The sequence below is a fragment of the Oncorhynchus nerka genome, linkage group LG28, assembly GCF_034236695.1.
Source record: "Oncorhynchus nerka isolate Pitt River linkage group LG28, Oner_Uvic_2.0, whole genome shotgun sequence".
NCBI classification, from domain to species: Eukaryota; Metazoa; Chordata; class Actinopteri; order Salmoniformes; family Salmonidae; genus Oncorhynchus; species Oncorhynchus nerka.
This window is the reverse complement of record NC_088423.1, coordinates 23,595,727-23,617,528: the sequence shown is the minus strand read 5'-3', so window position 1 is coordinate 23,617,528 and position 21,802 is coordinate 23,595,727. Positions and strand designations below refer to the sequence as shown.

Here is a 21,802-nt window from a genome sequence, read left to right as displayed (position 1 = left end):
TTGATATATTGATCTAGGTTTCCATTTCTATTGTTGTCTTTTGAATTGGAAATGGTAAAAGACCCCATGGTTCCAAAGGAAAGTGATCTTTGGAACCGAGCCAAGGCATTGCTAGGAGAGATCCAAGAAGTAGACCAGTAAGAGAGAGAGCTAGGGCTAGGCTATTAAGTGTTGAGCCAATGGAAGGGCTGGCTAAGGCTTAACTCGCAAAGTCAGGGAGAGGTGGAAAACAATCACTGGGGGAGAAAAAAAACACTCATACCGCACTCATATTGGAGCTGAGGGGACAGAGAGCAACAAGCTCAAGTATTGAAACTGGACAGCTTCAAGAGAGGAAAACTGATAATATCTATGAGATTGTTCTGATTCAGCTTGTATTGCTTTGAGCAGAGACATTAGTTGCAGGATATAACTTACAGGTAACCGAAGTGAAGATGTTTGCGGTGCACTTGCTCTCTTTCTATTTCTCCAAGCTGCAGGAGGACCAAATCAAGAAGGTGAGACATTTCTGAGATGTCAAGTGTTGTATTTGATCAGACGCTTGTTTGTTTTGGTTACGTATACATACTGTAAGTAGCCTAGTTACTATAGAAATACAGAATTTGGTGATACTGTAATCATGTCAGTTGTCTGTAATGCATGGGCAGGATTACTTTTTTTGTATTTACTCCAACTTGTTTGTGAATTACAGAGCAAAGGATGGTTTACAGTTTCTAGAGAGAGAAATATTTGGCTAAAATGTAAGTTTGTAGAAATTAAATAATATTTGCTGGAGTTTCCAAATAGTTCATAGCAGTATTTACTGCAGTCTACAGGATTACTGTAAATGTATTTAATTTATGCCTGCATGTGAAATGTCTGTTTGAGTCAGTTGAAGCCTTTTGATGAGGAGGCCCTTCATTCAGGTATGAAATCCTGACTGGTGTGGTGGCTTAATGGGGCTACATTTATTTCACAATGTTGCCTAAGGAATGATTAACCTTCTTGTTGCATTACTCATTTCCATGGATAGATAGTAGGGATTGCAAGACAAAAGGGGACCTTGTCCTCTGAAACCATGTTCATTGGGCAGGGATTTGTCATCACAGTTTGACAGCTTTAGATATGCAGTGCATTCGTAGAGTATTCAGACCCCTTCACTTTTTCCACATTTTGTTACGTTACAGCCTTATTCTAAAATTGATTAAATGCATTTTCATCATAAATCCACACACAATACCCCATAATGACAAAGTGAAAATGGGTTTTTAGAAATGTTTGCAAATGTATAAAAAATGTAAATACCTTATTTACACAAGTATTCAGACCCTTTGCTATGAGACTTGAAATTGAGCTCAGGTGCATCCTGTTTACATTTATCATCCTTGAGATGTTTTTACAACTTGATTGGAGTACACCTGTGGAAAGTTCAATTGATTGAACATGATTTGGAAAGGCGCACACCAGTGTGTATAAGGTTCCACAGTTGACAGTGCATGTCAGAGCAAAAACCAAGCCATGATGTCAAAGGAATTGTCCATAGAACTCTGAGACAGGATTGTGTCAAGGCACAGATCTGGAGGAAATCAAGCACCGCTCATCACCTGGCCAATACCATCCCTACGGTAAACCATGGTGGTGGCAGCATCATGCTGTGGGGATGTTTTTCAGCAGCAGGGACTGAGAGACTAGTCAGGATTGAGGGAAAGATGAACGAAGCAAAGTATGGAGAGATCCTTGATGAAAACCTGCTCCAAAGTACTTAGGACCTCAGACTGGGGTGACGGTTCACCTTCCAACAGGACAACGACCCTAAGCACACAGCCCAGACAACGCAGGAGTGGCTTCGGGACAAGTCTCAATGTCCTTGAGTGGCCCGGACTTGAACCCGATCAAACATCTCTGGAGAGACCTTAAAATATCTGTGCAGCGATATTTTCCATCCAACCTGACAGCTTGAGACGATCTGCAGAAAATAATGGGAGAAACTCCACAAAAACAAGTGTGCCAAGCTTGTAGCGTCATACCCAAGAAGACTCGAGGTAGTAATCGCTACCCAATGTGCTTCAAGAAAGTACAGAGTAAAGGGTCTGAATACTTATGTAAATGTCATATTTTATACATTTGCAAAAATGTCTAAACCTGTTTTTGCTTTGTCATTATGGGGTATTGTGGGTAGATTGGGGAAAAACTATTTAATCCATTTTAGAATAAGGCTGTAATGTAACAAAATGTGTTAAAAATGAAGGGGTCTGAATACTTTCCGAATGCGCACTGTATGTAAAGAGTTTAATGTATTATATTCCATGTTTTACTTTCAAGTAGTCAGCTGTGTGGTTGTCATCAGGGGTTGAATCCGTATTCGGGATGAAAACTATCCCCATAATTAATGACTTTGGCATGATAATTTAAAACCAAAATATTCAATTCCTTTCCCACCGCATTAGTAACAGTTAAATCCCATGTGTCTTAGCCTCTTTTTTTAAACTCTTTCTTCTCATGCTCTGTATTAAACTGTTTGTTTGGTTTTGTTTGAAGTGTGGATACAGGAAACTAGAAGACAACTTTTTATTTTTTTTACACAGATGGGCCTCTGAGAAAGCATGGAACAGATTTGATTTTGGATTATAGGAGTTGTTTCAGGCATTATTCTGAATCCTTCACACTTGCAAGGCTAACTTTACAATATTTATGTTTGGCCTTGGAGATAGTCAAGTCATTCTATAGGTAGGTTCTTTGTCAGTTATTTGGCTAAAGATCAGTTGCACAGTGACTCTCCTACTCTTTGCCCCCCCCACCCCACCAGGTGGACAGGTTCCTGTATGCCATGCGTCTCTCCGATGACCAGTTAGTGGACATTTCAGCTCGCTTTCGTGCAGGGATGGAAAAAGGACTGTCCAGTGAAAGCAATGCTACAGCCGCGGTCAAGATGCTGCCCACACATGTCCTCTCAACCCCTGATGGATCAGGTGCTGACATGTCACCGATGACATTAATTAGTGAAACTACTACTTTTGTCTGTCTGACACCATATACATTCGTAACGTATTCAGACCCCTTTGCCTTTTCCACATTTACAGCCTTATTCTAAAATTGAATAAATCATTTTTCCCCCTCCTCAATCTACCCACAATACCCCATAATGACAAAGCAAAACAGGTTTTTAGACATTTTTACAGATGTATTAACAAATTTAAAACAAAAATGTACTCAGTACTTTTTTGAATCACCTTTGACAGAGAATACAGCCTCAAGTTTTCTTGGGTATGATGCTACAAGCTTGGCACACCTGTATTTCGGGAGTTTCTCCCAATCTTCTCTGCAGATCCTCTCAAGCTCTGTCAGGTTGGATGGGGAGCGTGTCTGGACAGCTATTTTCAGGTCTCTCCAGAGATGTTTGATCGGGTTCAAGTCTGGGCTCTGGGCCACTCAAGGACATTCAGAGACTTGTCCCAAAGCCACTCCTGCATTGTCTTGGCTGTGTGCTGAGGGTTGTTGTCCTGTTGGAAGGTGAACCTTTGTCCCAGTTTGAGGTCCTGAGCACTCTGGACAAGGTTTTCATCAAGGATCTCGCTGTACTCTCGCTGTACTGCTCCGTTCATCTTTCTCTCGATCCTGACTAGTCTCCCAGTTCCTGCCTCTGACAAACATCCCCACAGCATGACGCTGCCACCACCATGCTTCACCGTAGGGAGTGCCAGATTTCCTCCAGACGTGACGCTTGGCATTCAGGCCAAAGAGTTCAATCTTGGTTTCATCAGACCAGAGAATCTTGTTTCTCATGGTCTGAGAGTCCCTTAGATGCCTGTTGGTAAACTCCTGCCATGTGCCTTTTACTGAGGACTAGCTTCCGTCTGTCCACTCTACCATAAAGGCCTGATTCGGTGGAATGCTGCAGAGATGGTTGTCCTTCTGGAAGATTTACAGATCTCCACAGAGGAACTCTTGAGCTCTGTCAGAGTGACCATCGGGTTCTTGGTAACCTCCCTGACCAAGGCCCTTCTCCACCGATTAGCCTCGGCTCAGTTTAGCCTCGACACAATCCTGTCTCGTGTGCCCTTCCAAATCATGTCCAATCAATTGAATTTACCACAGGGGGACTCCAATCAAGTTGTAGAAACATCTCAAGGATGATCAATGGAAACAGGATGCACCCAAGCACTATTTTGAGTCTCATAGCAGAGTCTACATATAAACAAGGTATTTCAGTTTTTTATGTTTAATTAATTTGCACAAAAAAATGTCAGCATAATATTGTGTGTAGATTGATGAGGATTCTTTATTTTTATTTAATCCATTAAAAGGCTGTAACGTAACAAAATGTGGAAAAAGTCTAGGGGCCTGAATACCTTCCAAATGCACTGTATACAAAAGTATGTACTCTAGACACCCCTTCAAATGAGTAGATTTGGCTATTTCAGCCACACCCGTTGTTGACAGGTATAACAAATCAAGCACACAGCCATGCAATCTCCATAGACAAACATTTGCAGTAGAATGGCATTACTGAAGAGCTCAGTGACTTTCAACGTGGCACCATTATAGGATGCCACCTCCAACTCGGTTTGTCAAATTTCTATCCTGCTAAAGCTGCCCCGGTCAACTGTAAGTGTTATTGTGAAGTGGAAAAGTCTAGGAGCAACAACGGCTCAGCCGCGATGTGGTAGGCCACACAAACTCACAGAATGGGACCTCCAAGTGCTGAAGCACGTAACACGTAAAAAATAATCTGTCCTGTGTTTCAAAACCTACTCACTACCATGTTCCAAACTGCCTCTGGAAACAACGTCAGCACAAGAACTGTTTGTCGGGAGCTTCAGGAAATGGGTTTCCATGGCTGAGCAGCTGCACACAAGCCTAAGTTCCCCATGCGCAATGCCAAGCGTCGACTGGAGTGGTGTAAAACTCGCCGCCATTGGAATCTGGTGCAGTGGAAATGCGTTCTCTGGAGTGATGAATGACACTTCACCATCTGGCAGTCCGACAGATGAATCTGGGTTTGGCGGATGCCCGGAGAATGCTACCTCCACGGATGCATAGTGCCAACTGTAAAGCTTTGTGGAGGATGAATAATGGTCTGGGTATTGTTTTTCATGTTTCGGGCTAGGCCCCTTCGTTCTAGTGAAGGGACATTTTTAACGCTACAGCATACAATGACATTCTAGATTGTTCTCTGCTTCCAACTTTGTGGAAACAGTTTGGGGAAGGCCCTTTCCTGTTTCAGCATGACAATTCCCCTTGCACAAATTAAGGAAATGGTTTGTCGGGATCGGTGTGGATGAACTTGATTGGCCTGCACAGAGCCCTGACCTGAACCCCATCAAACACCTTCGGGATGAATTGGAACGCTGACAGCAAGCCAGATCTAATCGCCCAAAATTAGTGTGCGACCTCACTAATACTCTTGTGGCTGAATGGAAGCAAGTCCCTGCAGAAATGTTCCAACATCTAGTAGAAAGCCTTTCCAGAAGAGTGGAGACTGTTATAGCAGCAAAGGGGGACCAACTCCAAGCCCATGATTTTTGGAATGAGATGCGTTGTCCACATACTTTTTGGTCATGTAGTGTATGTAACAACATGTTAATCATGTCTTTTTATTTGATATTTTCATCCATTTTATGTGACAGGAGGTGTAGTGCTGTTTTATGAACAGGTGGTCAGTCAAAGTTAAAATGGTGTTGTCTCCACAGAGAAGGGAGAGTTCCTGGCTTTAGATCTGGGCGGCTCCAAGTTTAAAGTGCTCCAGGTGAAGGTGTCAGAGAATGGGAAGAGAAGGGTGGAGATGGAGAGTGAGACATACCCTATCCCAGAGGAACTCCTGAACGGTAGAGGGACTGAGGTGAGTAGAATGCAGGGTTGGGGAGTAACGGATTACATTTAATCCGTTAGATGTAATGGATTACAGAATTTCAGAAAGGTTTGCGAAAAAATCTTTGACACTTTTCCGTTTTCTCAAAGACATTCAAATCAGCATTGAAAAGAGGCGCACGTTTCAGTATACCAGCAGCATACCACCCTGCATCCCACTGCAGGCTTGCTGCTCTGAAGCTAAACAGGGTTGGTCCTGGATGGGAGACCAGATACTTTTGATCAACTTAAAGGGGCAGTCTGTAGTTGCTACATCCATTTTTGGACTTATACATTTTATATAGAAAATTTATATCTCCATTGATTCTTGAAGAATATAACTTATAAATGCCTCATGAGCTTAGTTCAACTGTCAAACTCCATGAGAACCCAAAATATAAGCTTGTTTTTCGCCAATGTTTGTAAACATTGTAAATGTAAACAAACACTGTACAGCCTCATAAACATGGTTAACACAATAATGTTTATCATGGATGGTCAGTCCTTGCATCCATAGCTCTGTCTATTAATCTGAGAGTGGTTACATTTCTCCTTACCTATCCCTCAGCTTTTTACCAAAACAGAGGTGGGGCGACTGTTTTGTTATTGTTTCATCTGTGGATTTGCCCTTGAAACAGCTGCATATTATCAAGATATCAAAGTTTCACAAAAAGGTAAACAATAGGCCTATAGCAAATACAGCATATGACATTCACTTTTCAGTAGTCATGCCATTCCATGAGCACAGCATTTATTTTTTATTTTAGTAGCCAGTAGGACTGAGTCTTTCATTTTGTAGTTATGCTCAGGTAAAACAATTTGGCTAATCTATACTTCTATATTTCCAAGTCCTATTCTTGAAGATCAAGGGGTATGACATTTATTAGAATGACTGGAAATCTGATAGTCTTTGGTTTTTAATGTAAAGATACAATTTAATCGTATTATTATATGTAGTAGAAAGCGATGGGTTAGAAGAAGCCTACATAACCAAACCATAAAGTAAAATGTAACATCCATATATGGCCATCTATGTAACCTTTAACATGAATTTTTCCTGCAATAGATGTCATTCAATTGGGAACATACATTTTTGTCTTCTTCTAATGCCTTTTTTTATAGGGAAAGTAATCTAAAAGTAACTGAATATAATCAGATTACGTTACTGAGTTTGGGTAATCCAAAAATTACGTTACTGATTTAAACAGGTAAATGTAATGGATTACATTTAGAAAATAACCTACCAACTGGTAGAATGACAGGAGATGTTGTTATACAGACAGACATAAAAAAAACTGACATTTAAAAATGGGAATCGTTCAAACCTGCACAGTTTATTATATTTTTTAAACTTTTTTATTTTTAACAATGGTTATTTACTGGCAGCCAGTTACCTGTAAGTTACTGTAAAAAAAAGGTGCAGTATGTTACCATACATTTCAAATAAACTTTGGTTTAACAATGCATTACTGTAAAGAAAGCACTTCTTTACAGTAAAGCACATATTTACAGTAATGTACTGTAATTTTAAAAAATCTGGAATGTATGATAATATACTGTTACTTTTTTAAAAGGTAAGTGGTACACTGTTAAAGCTAAAATAGCGTAAACCTCTTTAATCAAAATGGATGAGCTACAATCAAGACTATCCTACCAACTAGACATTAAAAACTGTGTTTCACTGAGTCATGGCTTATGTTTCACTGAGTCATGGCTGAAAGACGACATGGATAACATACAGCTAGCTGGGTTTTCGGTCCATTGGCAAGATATAACAGCTTTCTAGGCCTATGTAGCCAAATTTGATCTATGATCTATGCTATCATTCATGTTTTTTTGTATATTATTTTTATATCTAAAAATTAACCATCAAGCCATGATTAGACACCTGTGTGTGTCCTTTGACACTATATAAACTAGTGACCCGTGTTTGTCATTATAACCTGATGAAGACAGCTTGTCTGTTGCAACGTTAAATATTAGGTTATTAAATTGCATTAGAGGTCCTAGAGTGTGTGGCTCCCCTTTTCTTTTTTTAAGATAGAACAGCTGCCTCCTGTAAGTCAAGGGGTGCAGTCTATGTATATTTGTAGACAACAGCTGGTGCACAAAATCTAAGGAAATCTCAAGATTTTGCTCACATGAGGTAGAGTATCTCATGATAACCTGTAGACCACACTATTTACCAAGAGAGTTTTCATCTACATTCTTCGTAGCTGTTTATTTGCCACCACAAACTGATGCTGGCACTAAGACCACACTAAATGACCTGTATACGGCCATAAGCAAACAGGAAAATACTCATCCAGAGGCGGCGCTCCTAGTTGCCGGGTACTTTAATGCAGGGAACTTAAATCCGTTTTAAATCATTTCTTCCAGCATGTTACTTGTGCAACCAGAGGGGAAAAAAACTCTAGACCACCTTTACTCCACACACAGAGATGCGTACAACGCTCTCGCTCACCCTCCATTTGGCAAATCTAACCACAATTCTATCCTCCTGATTCCTGCTTACAAGCAAAAACTAAAGCAGGAAGCACCAGTGACTCGGTCAATAAGAAAGTGGTCAGATGAAGCAGATGCTAAGCTAAAGGACTGTTTTGCTAGGACAGACTGGAATATGTTCCTGGATTCTTTGATGGCATTGAGGAGTACACCACATCAGTCACTGGCTTCATCAGTAAGTGCATCTATGACATCATCCCCACAGTGACCATATGTACATACCCCAACCAGAAGCCATGGATTACAGGCAACATCCGCACTGAGCTAATGGGTAGAGCTGCCGCTTTCAAGGAGCGGGACTCTAACCCGGAAGCTTATAAGAAAGCCCACTATGCCCTCCAACAAACTATCAAACAGGCAAAGCGTCAATACAGGACTGAGATTTAATCGTACTACACCGGCTCCGATGCTCATCGAACGTGGCAGGGCTTGCAAACTATTACGGACTAGAAAAGGGAAGCACAGCCGCGAGCTGCCCATTGACACAAGCCTACCAGACGAGCTAAATTACTTCTATGATTGCTTCGAGGCAAGTAACACTGAAACATGCATGAGAGCATCAGCTGTTCCGGACGACTGTGTGTTCACACACTCCGTAGCCGATGTGAACAGATCAACATTCACAAGGCCGCAGGGCCTGACGGATTACCAGGACATGTACTGGTATGTCCAGCGCATGTACCAGGACATGCACTGACCAACTGGCAAGTGACTTCACTGACATTTTCAACCCGTTCCTGACTGAGTCTGTAATATCAACTTGCTTCACCATTTTCCTTGTGCCCAAGAACACTAAGGTAACCTGCCTAAATGACTACCGACCCGTAGCACTCACATCTGTAGCCATGAAGTGCTTTGAAAGGCGGGTAATGGCTCACATCAACACCATTATCCCAAAAACCCTAGACCCACTCCAATTTGCATACCACCCCAACAGATCCACAGATTATGCAATCTCTATTGCACTCAACACTGCTCTTTCCCACCTGGACAAAAGGAACACCTATGTGAGAATGCTATTCATTGACTACAGCTCAGCGTTCAACAACATAGTGCCCTCAAAGCTCATCAATAAGCTAAGGGCCCTGGAACTAAACACCTCCCTCTACAACTAGATCCTGGACTTTCCGACGAGCCGCCCCCAGGAGGTAAGGGTAGGTAACAACACATTTGCCATGCTGCTCCTCAACACAGGGGCCCCTCGGGGTGCGTGCTCAGTCCCCTCCTGTCCTCCCTTTTCACCTCCATCAAGTTTGCTGATGACACAACAGCCTGATCAACGATGAGACAGAATATAGGGAGGAGGTCAGAGACCTGGCCGTGTGGTGCCAGGTTAACAACCTCACCCTCAACATGATCAAACAAAGGAGATGGTTGTGGGCTACAGGAAAATGAGGACAGAGCACACCCCTATTCTCATCGATGGGGCAGTAGTGGAGCAGGTTGAGAGCTTCAAGTTCCTTGGTGTCCACATCACCAACAAACTATCATGGTCCAAACACACCAAGACAGTTGTGAAGAGGGGCACGACAAAGCCTATTCCCCCTCAGGAGACTGAAAAAGTTTGGCATGGGTCCTCAGATCCTCAAAAAGTTCTACAGCTACACCATCGAGAGCATCCTGACTGGTTGTGTCGCCTGGTATGGCAACTGCTCGGTCTCCAACAGCAAGGCACTACAGAGGGTAGTGCTTACGGCCCAGTACATCACTTGGGCCAAGCTTCCTGCCATCCAGGACCTCTATACCAGGAAGTGTCAGAGGAAGGCCCTAAAAATTGTCAAAGACTCCAGCCACCCTAGTCATAGACTGTTCTCTCTGCTACCGCATGGCAAACGGTACCGGAGCGCCAAATCTAGGTCCAAAATGCTTCTTAACAGCTTCTACCCCCAAGCCATAAGACTCCCGAAGTCTGAGCCATACAGCTCGGAAGTCACCTTTCACTGAGAATGGAAGCTTTTCCCTTCTGTTCTAATCTATTTGAAATTTCCAAATTGCCAAATTTTCTGTCATTGGTTGGCTTCCCACGGATACTTTTTTAACCAGAAAAGTCAGACCCCCACTTTCTAAGAACTGAATCATCACACATTTCATCAGGATCTTTGTGTCAGGACATTTTTGGTTAGTCAACACAGCTCCATTCTGTTCATTTCCCAAGCACTGTGATGACGGACATGACAAATCAGCTGTTTTCTTAGTTGAATCTCTAGTTTCAGTGGAAACAAGTACACTAACATCTACCTGTCTCTCTTTGCACACAGATCTACGCCTATAAATATACAATCAAATAATGATTATGGAGCTTGACAGGGAAGCTGATCTTTCAGCAGGGATGCCATTTCATCAAGAAGATGCAGCAGGCATCTGAGCTAGCATTTTCCCAATGGTGCTTGCCAGTTCTGTGGGCAGAGTTCGAGAGAACTAATAGGTCTACAGCATAAAGGAGGCCAATACTGCATGGCAAATCTAGGAAGTAATCTAGGAAGTAATTCAGAAGGAATCAGAGTACTTTACTCATTTTGAGTAATTACATTACTGTAATTAGTCACAGACTACATGTTGTAAGTAATCTGTCCAACCCTGTCTCCTTTACAGATGTTTGACCATGTTGCAGAGTCTCTAAAAGACTTTCTGCAAAAGAAGCACATCAACCAGAAGAGGAAAGCTTTGGGCTTCACCTTCTCTTTCCCTTGTGGACAGTCCAAAATAGATGAGGTATTTACGCAATATGGCATGAGAGGGTGTGGTATATGGTCAATATACCACGGCGCAACGGGGAGTGCCTGGATACAGCGCTTAGCCCTGGTATATTGGCCATATACCACAAACCCCAGAGGTGCCTTATTGCTATTATACATATATATTTTTGTTATATTTTTAATTTAAAAAATATATATTTAACTTTTATTTAACTAGGCAAGTCAGTTAAGAACAAATTCTTATTTACAATGGCGGCTTAGGGACAGTGGGTTAACTGCCTTGTTCAGGGGCAGAATGACAGATTTTTACCTTGTCAGCTCGGGGATTCGATCTAGTAACCTTTCAGTTACTGGCCCAACACTCTAACCACTAGGCTATAAACTGTTTACCAACGTAATTAGAGCAGTAAAAATAAATGTTTTGTCATACCTGTGGTATATGGTCTGATATACCACGGCTGTCAGCCAATCAGCATTCAGGCCTCGAACCACCCAGTTTATAATTAACACTACAGCCTAGGTTATTGATTAAATGTCTCTTTACTCTAGATACTCAGATATGATTCCCATTGTATTATCACTCCAAATATATCAGATGGGCTCCAATTGATTATCAGTAAAAACCAGCTACCTGCAAGCCACTTTCATATGATGTAACAGTAGGTGTGACAACTTGTTCATTGTGTGACTATCTATTCAGAGTGTAATCCTTGCTTTCTTTCAACAATCAAAACCTGTTTCAGGGAGTGCTGTTGTCATGGTCAAAGAACTACAAGGCCAGAGGAGTCCTGGGGACCAATGTGGTGCAATCCTTGAGACAGGCCATTGATAGAGTCGGGGTATTAATGGAGATCTTATTCACTACTTATTATCACTCAGTTCATTTTTTCTTGCATTTCTGTATATTTAAACTACAGTATATATAAAAAAAGGAATTCAATGTCAATTAAAACACCAGCCAACACTGTTTATAGGGAATCAATGTGGATGTCCTGGCCCTTGTTAATGACACAGTGGGAACCATGATGACCTGTGGCTATGACGACCAGTGTTGTGAAGTGGGGGTCATCATAGGTCAGCCTGATATTAATTTGCACCCTTCATTCAGAATGGTCATTTCATTGTCAGTATTATTAGCCTACAAATAGTCTTTCTCACCATCGCTATGTAATCTCAGGCACAGGTACTAATGCTTGTTACATGGAGGAGCTGAGACACATTGACCTGGTGGAGGGAGACGAGGGCAGGATGTGCATCAACACAGAGTGGGGAGCCTTCGGGGATGATGGGACACTCGATGACTTCATTACACACTTTGACCGAGAGATTGATGCTGCTTCCACCAACCCAGGGAAGCAACTGTAAGCACCAAAATCCATAACCAACCATATTGGAAATACATTAAGTATTAGATATCATTGTAAACATTCTGAGTAAACCAACGATATGGTTTCCCTTTATTTACAATTGACGGAATAGGAATGTAAATAGACTGTTAACACTAGTTTGTTGCTCTGGCAGGTTTGAGAAGATGGTGAGTGGGATGTACATGGGGGAGTTGGTGAGACTCATTCTGTTAAAGATGGCCAAGAAGGGACTACTGTTTGATGGCAGAGTTTCCGATGCTCTACGCACCAAAGGGAAATTTCAGACCAAACACATCACTTTAATTGAACAGTAAGAGCATTTTCCATGAGTCTTAATGCTCACGCTATTATTATTTTCACAGACATTATTCAGGGAAATGTATGTTACACTGTGATAACTATGTCAGGGCTATACTTCCAGGTACAAAGACGGGCTGAAGAACACCAGGGAAATCCTTACGGAGCTCGGCCTGTCTCCCTCAGCAGATGATTGCCTTGCCGTCCAACACGTCTCCACCATCGTGTCCTTCAGGTCAGCTAACCTCTGCGCCGCCGCGCTGGCTGCCATCCTCACCCGCATCCGCGAGAACAGGAAGCTGAAGAGCTTGCGGATCACTGTTGGGGTTGACGGAACTGTCTACAGAACACATCCACAGTATGTAGCCATAAGTCACAGAAGGTTTCTGCTCAGAGTGGCAGTTTTCATCTTTGCCTGTGAACACTGACTATAAACTCTCTCTGTCTCGCTCTCTCTTTCTCTCCCTCCCAGGTACCCCAAGAGGCTCCACAAGGTGGTGCGCCAGTTGGTGCCAGAGTGCCATGTGCGCTTTGTGCTGTCTGAGAGTGGTAGCAGTAAGGGGGCTGCTATGGTAACAGCTGTGGCTCAGAGGCTGGCGGCCCAGAGGAGGGAGATCAACGACACTCTTGCTCTACTCAGCCTGAGTCCAGAGAACCTCCAGCAGGTCAGGGACAAGATGAGAGTGGAGCTAGAGAGAGGCCTTAGGAGGGATTCTCACCGAACTGCCTCTGTTAAAATGCTGCCCTCCTTTGTGTACAGGATACCTGATGGGACAGGTGAGAGGACTGGCTACAGATTGCTATGCACTGGATCTAAAAGTTTATCTTGTTGTTCATAATGCGGAACTTTATCATGTTATTACCATGCTATAACCCATTATTACACTTTATTCTGTACTATCACTTAAACAGTTTATGAAATGTTGCTGTCTATAATCACATCATTAGGTGCAAGTTGTTTCATTTAAAGTCAAGTGATTACAAAGTTTATTATTGCAGAGCGAGGAAAGTACTTGGCGTTGGACCTGGGAGGAACTAACTTCCGGGTGTTGGTGGTGAAGATCCGGAGTGGAATACGCAAGTCTGTCCGCATGTACAACAAAATCTATGCCATCCCTCTGGAGATCATGCAGGGCACAGGAGAGGAGGTGAGCCCCCCCCCCCCCCCCCCCCGCTGACTGCTAACTAGGTCCCCAACCCCATTAGCCTGACAAACTCTTTGTTTCAGCTGTTCGACCACATTGTCCAGTGCATCTCAGATTTCTTGGACTACATGGGGATGAAGAATACTCGTCTCCCGCTTGGTTTCACCTTTTCTTTCCCCTGCAGACAGACAGGAATCGATAAGGTAAAAGTACAATCGTCATGATGAAGAAATCATCTTCAATGCCAAAGAATGGCAGTTATTTCAATGCCCGGTGTGCTTAATCAGGGTAAGTCATTCCATGATTAAGTATGTTTACCACTCTCCATTGTAATACTTCCTTCCTCAGGGAAGTTTGGTTAGCTGGACCAAAGGGTTCAAAGCCACAGACTGTGAAGGAAATGATGTTGTGGAAATGCTCCGAGAGGCTATCAAAAGACGGAATGTGAGTGAAATGGAACAGGACCAACTGTTCTCTGGAATAGGTAGTCTGGAAAACATATACTATTGCCCATTATGAAAGTGTATATATACACTACCGTTCAAAAGTTTGGGGTCACTTAGAAATGTCCATGTTTTTGAAAGAAAGGCAATTTTTTTGTCCATTAAAATAACATCAAATTGATCAGAAATATAGTGTAGACATTGTTCATGTTGTAAATGACTATTGTAGCTAGAAACGGCAGATTTTCTTTTAAATCAAATCCAATTTTATTTGTCACATACACATGGTTAGCAGATGTTAATGCGAGTGTAGCAAAAATGCTTGTGCTTCTACTTCCGACAATGCAGTAATAACCAACAAGTAATCTAACCTAACTATTTCACAACAACTACCTTATACACGGAAGTGTAAAGGGATGAATAATATGCACATGAAAATATATGAATGAGTGATGGTACAGAACGGCATAGGCAAGATGCAGTAGATGGTATTGAGTACAGTATATATGTACATATGAGATGAGTAATGTAGGATATGTAAACATTATATTAAGTGGCATTAAAGTGGCTAGTGATACAGGGGGGCAAAAAAGTATTTAGTCAGCCACCAATTGTGCAAGTTTTCCCATTTATAAAGATGAGAGAGGCCTGTAATTTTCATCATAGGTACAGTTCAACTATGACAGACAAAATTAGATTTTTTTTTCTCCATAAAATCACATTGTAGGATTTTTAATGAATTTATTTGCAAATTATGGCAGAAAATAAGTATTTGGTCAATAACAAAAGTTTATCTCAATACTTTGTTATATACCCTTTGTTGGCAATGACAGAGGTCAAACATTTTCTGTAAGTCTTCACAAGGTTTTCACACACTGTTGCTGGTATTTTGGCCCATTCCTCCATGCAGATCTCCTCTAGAGCAGTGATGTTTTGGGGCTGTTGCTGGGCAACATGGACTTTCAACTCCCTCCAAAGATTTTCTATGGGGTTGAGATCCGGAGACTGGCTAGGCCAGTCCAGGACCTTGAAATGCTTCTTACGGAGCCACTCTTTCGTTACTGATGGTAGGCTTTGTTACTTTGGTCCCAGCTCTCTGCAGGTCATTCACTAGGTCCCCCCGTGTGGTTCTGGGATTTTTGCTCACCGTTCTTGTGATCATTTTTACGCCACGGGGTGAGATCTTGCGTGGAGCCCCAGATCGAGGGAGATTATCAGTGGTCTTGTATGTCTTCTATTTCCTAATAATTGCTCCCACAGTTGATTTCTTCAAACCAAGATGCTTACCTATTGCAGATTCAGTGTTCCCAGCCTGGTGCAGGTCTACAATTTTGTTTCTGGTGTCCTTTGACAGCTCTTTGGTCTTGGCCATAGTGGAGTTTGGAGTATGACTGTTTGAGGTTGTGGACAGGTGTCTTTTATACTGATAACAAGTTCAAACAGGTGCCATTAATACAGGTAACGAGTGGAGGACAGAGGAGCCTCTTAAAGAATAAGTTACAGGTCTGTGAGAGCCAGAAATCTTGCTTGTTTGTAGGTGACCAAATACTTATTTTCCACCATAATTTGCAAATTAATTAATAAAAAATCCTACAATGTGATTTTCTGGATTTTTTTTCTAATTTTGTCTGTCATAGTTGAAGTGTACCTATGATAAATTAAATATTTTAAGTGGGAGAACATGCACAATTGGTGGCTGACTAAATACTTTGTTGCCCCACTGTACATTTTTTACATCAATTTTTCCATTTATTAAAGTGGCTAGAGTTGAGTCAGTATGTTGGCAGCAGCATCTCAATGTTAGTGGTGGCTGTTTAACAGTCTGATGGCCTTGAGATAGAAGCTGTTTTACAGTCTCTCGGTCCCTGCTTCGATGCACTTGTACTGACCTCACCTTCTGGATGATAGCGGGGTGAACAGGCAGTGACTCGGGTGGTTGTTTTCCTTGATGATCTTTATGGCCTTCCTTTGACATCGGGTGGTGTAGGTGTCCTGGAGGGCAGGTAGTTTGCCCCCGGTGATGCGTTGTGCAGACCTAACTACCCTCTGGAGAGCCTTACGGTTGTGGGCGGAGCAGTTGCCGTACCAGGCGGTGATGCAGCCCAACAGGATGCTCTCGATTGTGCATCTGTAAAAGTTTTTGGTGACAAGCCAAATTTATTCAGCCTCCAGAGGTTGAAGCGCTGTTGTGCCTTCTTCACCACGCTGTCTGTGTGGGTGGACCAATTCAGTTTACTACTCACTTCACAGAACAGCCTAAACTGGCTCTAACCAGAATAGAAAGAGGGGTGGGAGGCCCTGGGGGACAACTGAGCAAGAGGACAAGTACATTAGAGTGCACTCTTCTTTCTATTCTGGTTAGAGCCAGTTTGCCCTGTTCTGTGAAGGGAGTAGTACACAGCGTTGTACAAGATCTTCAGTTTCTTGGCAATTTCTTGCATGGAATAGCCATCATTTCTCAGAACAAGAATAGACTGACAAGTTTCAGAAGAAAGTTCTTTGTTTCTGGCCATTTTGAGCCTTAATCGAACCAACAAATGCTGATGCTCCAGATACTCAACAAGTCTAAAGGCCAGTTTTATTGCTTCCTTAATCAGCATAAGTTTTCAGCTGTGCTAACATAATTGCAAAATGGTTTTCTAATGATCAATTAGCCTTTTAAAATGACTTGGATTAGCTAAGACAACATGCCATTGGAACTCAGGAGGGATGGTTGCTGATAATAAGCCTCTGTACACCTACGTAGATATTCCATTAAAAATCAGAAGTTTCCAGTTACAATAGTCATTTACAACATGAACAATGTCTACACTGTATTTCTGATCAAATTTGATGTTATTTTAAGGAACAAAAAATGTGCTTTTCTTTCAAAAACAAGGACATTTCTAAGTGACCCCAAACTTTTGAACGGTAGTATAGGTCAAAAGTAATATTTTGTTTCCTGTAGGAATTTGATCTTGACATTGTTGCCGTGGTGAATGACACAGTGGGCACAATGATGACATGTGCATATGAAGACCCCAAGTGTGAGATAGGACTCATTGCTGGTATGTAGGGCCTATTCTCAGCCCTGGTGGGTTTTCATTGTACTATAGAGTGACGTATGTATGATCTTAGTGTGAAATGCTGCCCCCTAGGAACGGGGAGTAATGTGTGCTACATGGAGGAGATGAGGAACATTGAGATGGTGGAGGGGGACGAGGGACAGATGTGTGTGAACACAGAGTGGGGCGGTTTTGGCGAGAATGACTGCATAGAGGACATCCGGACCAGGTTTGACAGAGAAGTAGATGAGGGGTCATTGAACAACGGCAAACAAAGGCAAGTTGTTAACATCCAAACATCCTGACTGACTACTTCCTGTACCTCTAGAGGACACATCCAGACCTGACCTACCACTTCCTGTACCACTACAGGACACATCCAGACCTGACCTACCACTTCCTGTACCACTACAGGACACATCCAGACCTGACTGACCACTTCCTGTACCACTACAGGACACATCCAGACCTGACTGACCACTTCCTGTACCACTACAGGACATATCCTGACTGACTACTTCCTGTACCTCTAGAGGACACATCCAGACCTGACTGACCACTTCCTGTACCACTACAGGACACATCCAGACCTGAATGACCACTTCCTGTACCACTACAGGACATATCCAGATGCCAGGGATTGTCATTCAATTATTTTATTTTCCATAGCTCAGTCTAATCTAATGAGAATTAGTTATTCAAGCATGCTAAAGGGAGATGCTTAATTAATGCTTGTGGACACTGTCCGATAATCAGATTTGGTCAAGGTTCTACAAGTATCTACATGATACATGCTAAATATTAGTTCTGCAACTGTGCAAAGAGATATGCATTAATTTTCCCTAACACATCATCTTTTAAAAAGGCTTTATTAAAATTATGCTTGACCATGTTTTGGTTAATAGGAGGTCTAGACTATTGGCGCAGTGAAATATTGAATAATTTAAGCTGTTTTGCATGTTGACTATTTCATGTCATATCCTGTTGCCCCAGGTTTGAGAAGATGACAAGTGGTATGTACTTGGGGGAGATAGTGAGACAGATTCTCATCGACTTAACCAGGAGAGGTCTTCTGTTCCGAGGCCGCATCACAGAGCCTCTGAAGACCAGGGGCATCTTCGAGACCAAGTTCCTGTCCCAAATAGAGAGGTACAGAGTTGTATAAATGATCACGTAGTACAGCAACTCAGGCCTGTAATAGTAGACAGATCGAATGTAAATCTACATGGGATATAGGATTACTAATATGAATATTTGAACATGTGCTTTTAAAGCTGGTTAGGAATACTTAAGTATTTACAGTTGCATGAATAGGCTTTTATACTATGGTTTCCCGAAATGTAACAAAATGTTTTGCAATGGGAACCGTTTACTCCAAACGGAAAACATTTTGCAACGAAAACTAGAGTTTCTATTGGGCAAATTCAGGTGGGTCCCTCCCTGTTTTGTACTGTTTGCTTCTGTTTGCTCTTCTGTTTGCTTATGAATGCCTCTGTTTGGTTCCTTCGGTTCTGAGTCCCTGCCCATCTTCCGAAAATATTTTAAAAACGTACCTATTCACAAAGTATCTTGATTAATCCCACAGGACCCCTCACCCCTAGCCTTGTGTTTCTCGTGCTTGTCTTTTCTTAATAGCACTGACTTTGCTGATAGCTACTTTGAGGAAAAGATGATTTATTATGACTGATTTGTGGTTGTCTCTCCTAGCTAGCTACCTTAAGATGAATGCACTAAATGTAAGTCGCTCTGGACTAAAATGTCAAATGTAGTGAATACACCCCAGGTGTACAATAATATCAAGTGTGTGACTCCTCTATCTCCACCCAGTGACCGGTTGGCGCTACTGCAGGTGAGGTCCATCCTGCAGCAGCTGGGTCTGGACAGCACATGTGATGACAGTATCATCGTCAAGGAGGTGTGTGGTACAGTGTCCCGCCGGGCGGCTCAGCTCTGTGGAGCCGGAATGGCCGCCATTGTCGACAAAATCAGAGAGAACCGTGGGCAGAACCAAATGAACATCACCGTGGGGGTGGACGGAACACTCTACAAGCTGCATCCACAGTGAGTAGCCACCAGGGGCAAGGGATATTTAGATTTAACAGGGTTATAATTATTCTTGAACAGACGGCAGAGTTTTGTTTATGTTGTTTATGTCCAAGGGGAGATAGTATTTCCGGTCAGATGAGAGTGCAACACAGCAAGGAAATCAACGCCTCTAAGGGCAGAATGTAGCCAGGAGTCAAATTAAGCCCTAGTTCAGACTTTGGCACAGTTTTAAAGCACAACACATCTAACACAGTACCTCTTGAACTGTGCAGCTTTTCCAGAATCCTCAAGGACACGGTCAAGGCTCTGGCGCCACAGTGTGACGTGGAGTTTGTCCTATCAGAAGATGGCAGTGGCAAAGGGGCCGCCCTCATCACAGCTGTGGCGCGTGGAGAGAATTAACACAAAATTAGACCTCGTTTATGCACAATTTCTTTGTGCCAAACACACAAAGGAATTGGTAACCTTGTGGTTCTTCCTCATCGTCATCTGCCATTGTAAATGTAATGTATGGAAGGTGTGATGCTGTGCAATATTCTCTGGCCATAGTACCACTGCAATATAATCAAATAGCTACTGTTAAAATTCTGTCTGTATTGGGATTCTCCACCTCTACACTGCTAAAAGCTATCCAGACCCTCTTGCAAAACATTGAATGGGTTAGGGCGAAGGGGAAGAGGTAGGGAGCAGATTGAGACTCGCTGCTACTATCTAGATGTGTTATTGCTTTGTTTTGAAATGGTCCTCATGCTCTCAGCAGACAGGGACAGCAATGGGAGTGGGCCAGAGCAGAGGGTGTTGGAAAATGGAATGGATCAGACTGTAATGTCATAACAACACTATTCAGCATTGTGATGATCTGGTGGGTGAAGTCTGAGGAAGTTAAACTTTCAACTTTGTTCAAGCTCTCCATATGCAACAGAGTATGTGTCAACTTGTGTGATGCTTTTTTATTTTAAATATCAACAGGACTAATTCCACTTATATGAATATATTAGTACTGAAGGAAATCCCTATCTCCATGTACAGAATGTACCCATTAAAGGTATGTGTATTCAATAAACTACTCCAAATAATACAATTGAAATGCCAAGTTTGTGGAATGTATCCCTTCTCTGTAGAGATTCTAGCATGTGTTGAGTAAGACATATTGGCATGATCAGTGGCTTATAGGTGTTTCCAAATCTATATTCAGTTGTCACATCGTGTAGAATTCAATTACACAACCACGTTAATAATTTTGAGTCATATCCTGGGTTACAACATTGGAATGCCCCCTCTTATTTATATTGGCTAAATTAAGCCCCTAGTGGGATTAAATGGAAGGGTTAAACCAGGGCAGCTGCATGCTTCGTCAACAGACCATGCGCAGTAGTAGAGGGAACCTCACTCACACTAATCCCTCTCTGTCCTAGCAGTGATCTAGCCTCCTGGGCCAATTATTCAGCTCACTTAGGTAGAGGGGCTGCTGCATGCTGTAGGGGGCACCTCACAAAACCAAATTCTAAACAGCACCCCTGTGGATAGGCATGTAAATAATATAAATACTATGCACTGAAATATATGCCCTCTGTAAATACTGTATACAGCATAGGATGATTATTATGATTGTGTCTGGCAGATTAAGGATTAAGGGTAGCCTTTGTTGCACCTTTGGCTGAAAATATTTGGGTGCATTCATTCAGTATTCTTGTTTGTTATGTTGTAACAGTAAGAGCTTTCAGTCAGAGATATCACAAGGGGAATCCGCATAGATGTGTGGTTCTGAAGGACTTCAGACACACTGGGCCCAGCAAAGTAGCGTAGTCACCGTTTGATTATATAATGAATCACCTTCTCTTAAATCCCGGCTAATCCTATCTGGTAGCACAGATTTACATTGAGATTATCTAATCTTATTGAGGCGAAGACTTTCCCTTTTCTTTCAACCATAGAGAACATGAAGAGAGGATGAGAGATGGCACGATGCGCCCTTTTTGGGAGAGGATCATATCCCCCCCTCTCTCTCACCACAGGTTTATGATGGTCGTAAATACCAAAAGTCCCTTCCCCACTCTGCCAAAATGAAAGCTGTAAATCCCTTTGTTACCACAGAGAAAGACTTTGCAGTACGGTAACCTCAAAAGGTTGAATAATGTAACAATATTTCTGTATTCTAACCAGTTGGAGTGGTCCGTGGACACTTAAGGAGCAGTCATGTCGAGTTTGTTTCATTTGGGGACAGGAGACACACATTACTGTTTATTTGTTTGTATACACTTCTCAATTATGGGGTTTGCACCTGAATGTTGTATAAAATGAACAATTAAGTTTGACTACTTTTGAAAAGATGAAATGTGATGTTTGCCTTCTAAATGAGAGTATGGTTTTTCATGTAAAGTTTTAACTAGTCAGTGGCCACGCCCCCGTGAGCACAGACATTATACCCAAATG

The 21,802-nt window shown here is 42.3% G+C and overlaps 1 protein-coding gene across 1 annotated transcript; it reads left to right on the top strand.

Moving 5' to 3' along the window:
- Positions 1–60: 60 nt before the first annotated feature.
- On the top strand, positions 61–20,450 carry hkdc1 (hexokinase domain containing 1). Its single transcript, XM_029640203.2, has 18 exons — positions 61–497; positions 2,786–2,948; positions 5,670–5,818; positions 10,924–11,043; positions 11,771–11,866; positions 12,002–12,101; positions 12,205–12,388; positions 12,549–12,704; positions 12,816–13,049; positions 13,164–13,468; positions 13,691–13,839; positions 13,920–14,039; positions 14,185–14,280; positions 17,227–17,326; positions 17,417–17,600; positions 18,317–18,472; positions 19,151–19,384; positions 19,642–20,450. The coding sequence occupies exons 1-18, from the start codon at positions 435–437 to the stop codon at positions 19,769–19,771; spliced, it is 2,739 nt and encodes a 912-aa protein (XP_029496063.2). The 5' UTR covers positions 61–434; the 3' UTR covers positions 19,772–20,450.
- Positions 20,451–21,802: the final 1,352 nt, after the last annotated feature.

Bases quoted from the DNA above. Each gene is read 5' to 3' on its own strand.
- hkdc1 (XM_029640203.2), top strand. From the start codon at position 435: ATGTTTGCGGTGCACTTGCTCTCTTTCTATTTCTCCAAGCTGCAGGAG. The intron at 14,281-17,226 runs GTGAGTGAAATG...TGTTTCCTGTAG, and splicing joins AGGCTATCAAAAGACGGAAT to GAATTTGATCTTGACATTGT. The intron at 18,473-19,150 runs GTACAGAGTTGT...ATCTCCACCCAG, and splicing joins TTCCTGTCCCAAATAGAGAG to TGACCGGTTGGCGCTACTGC.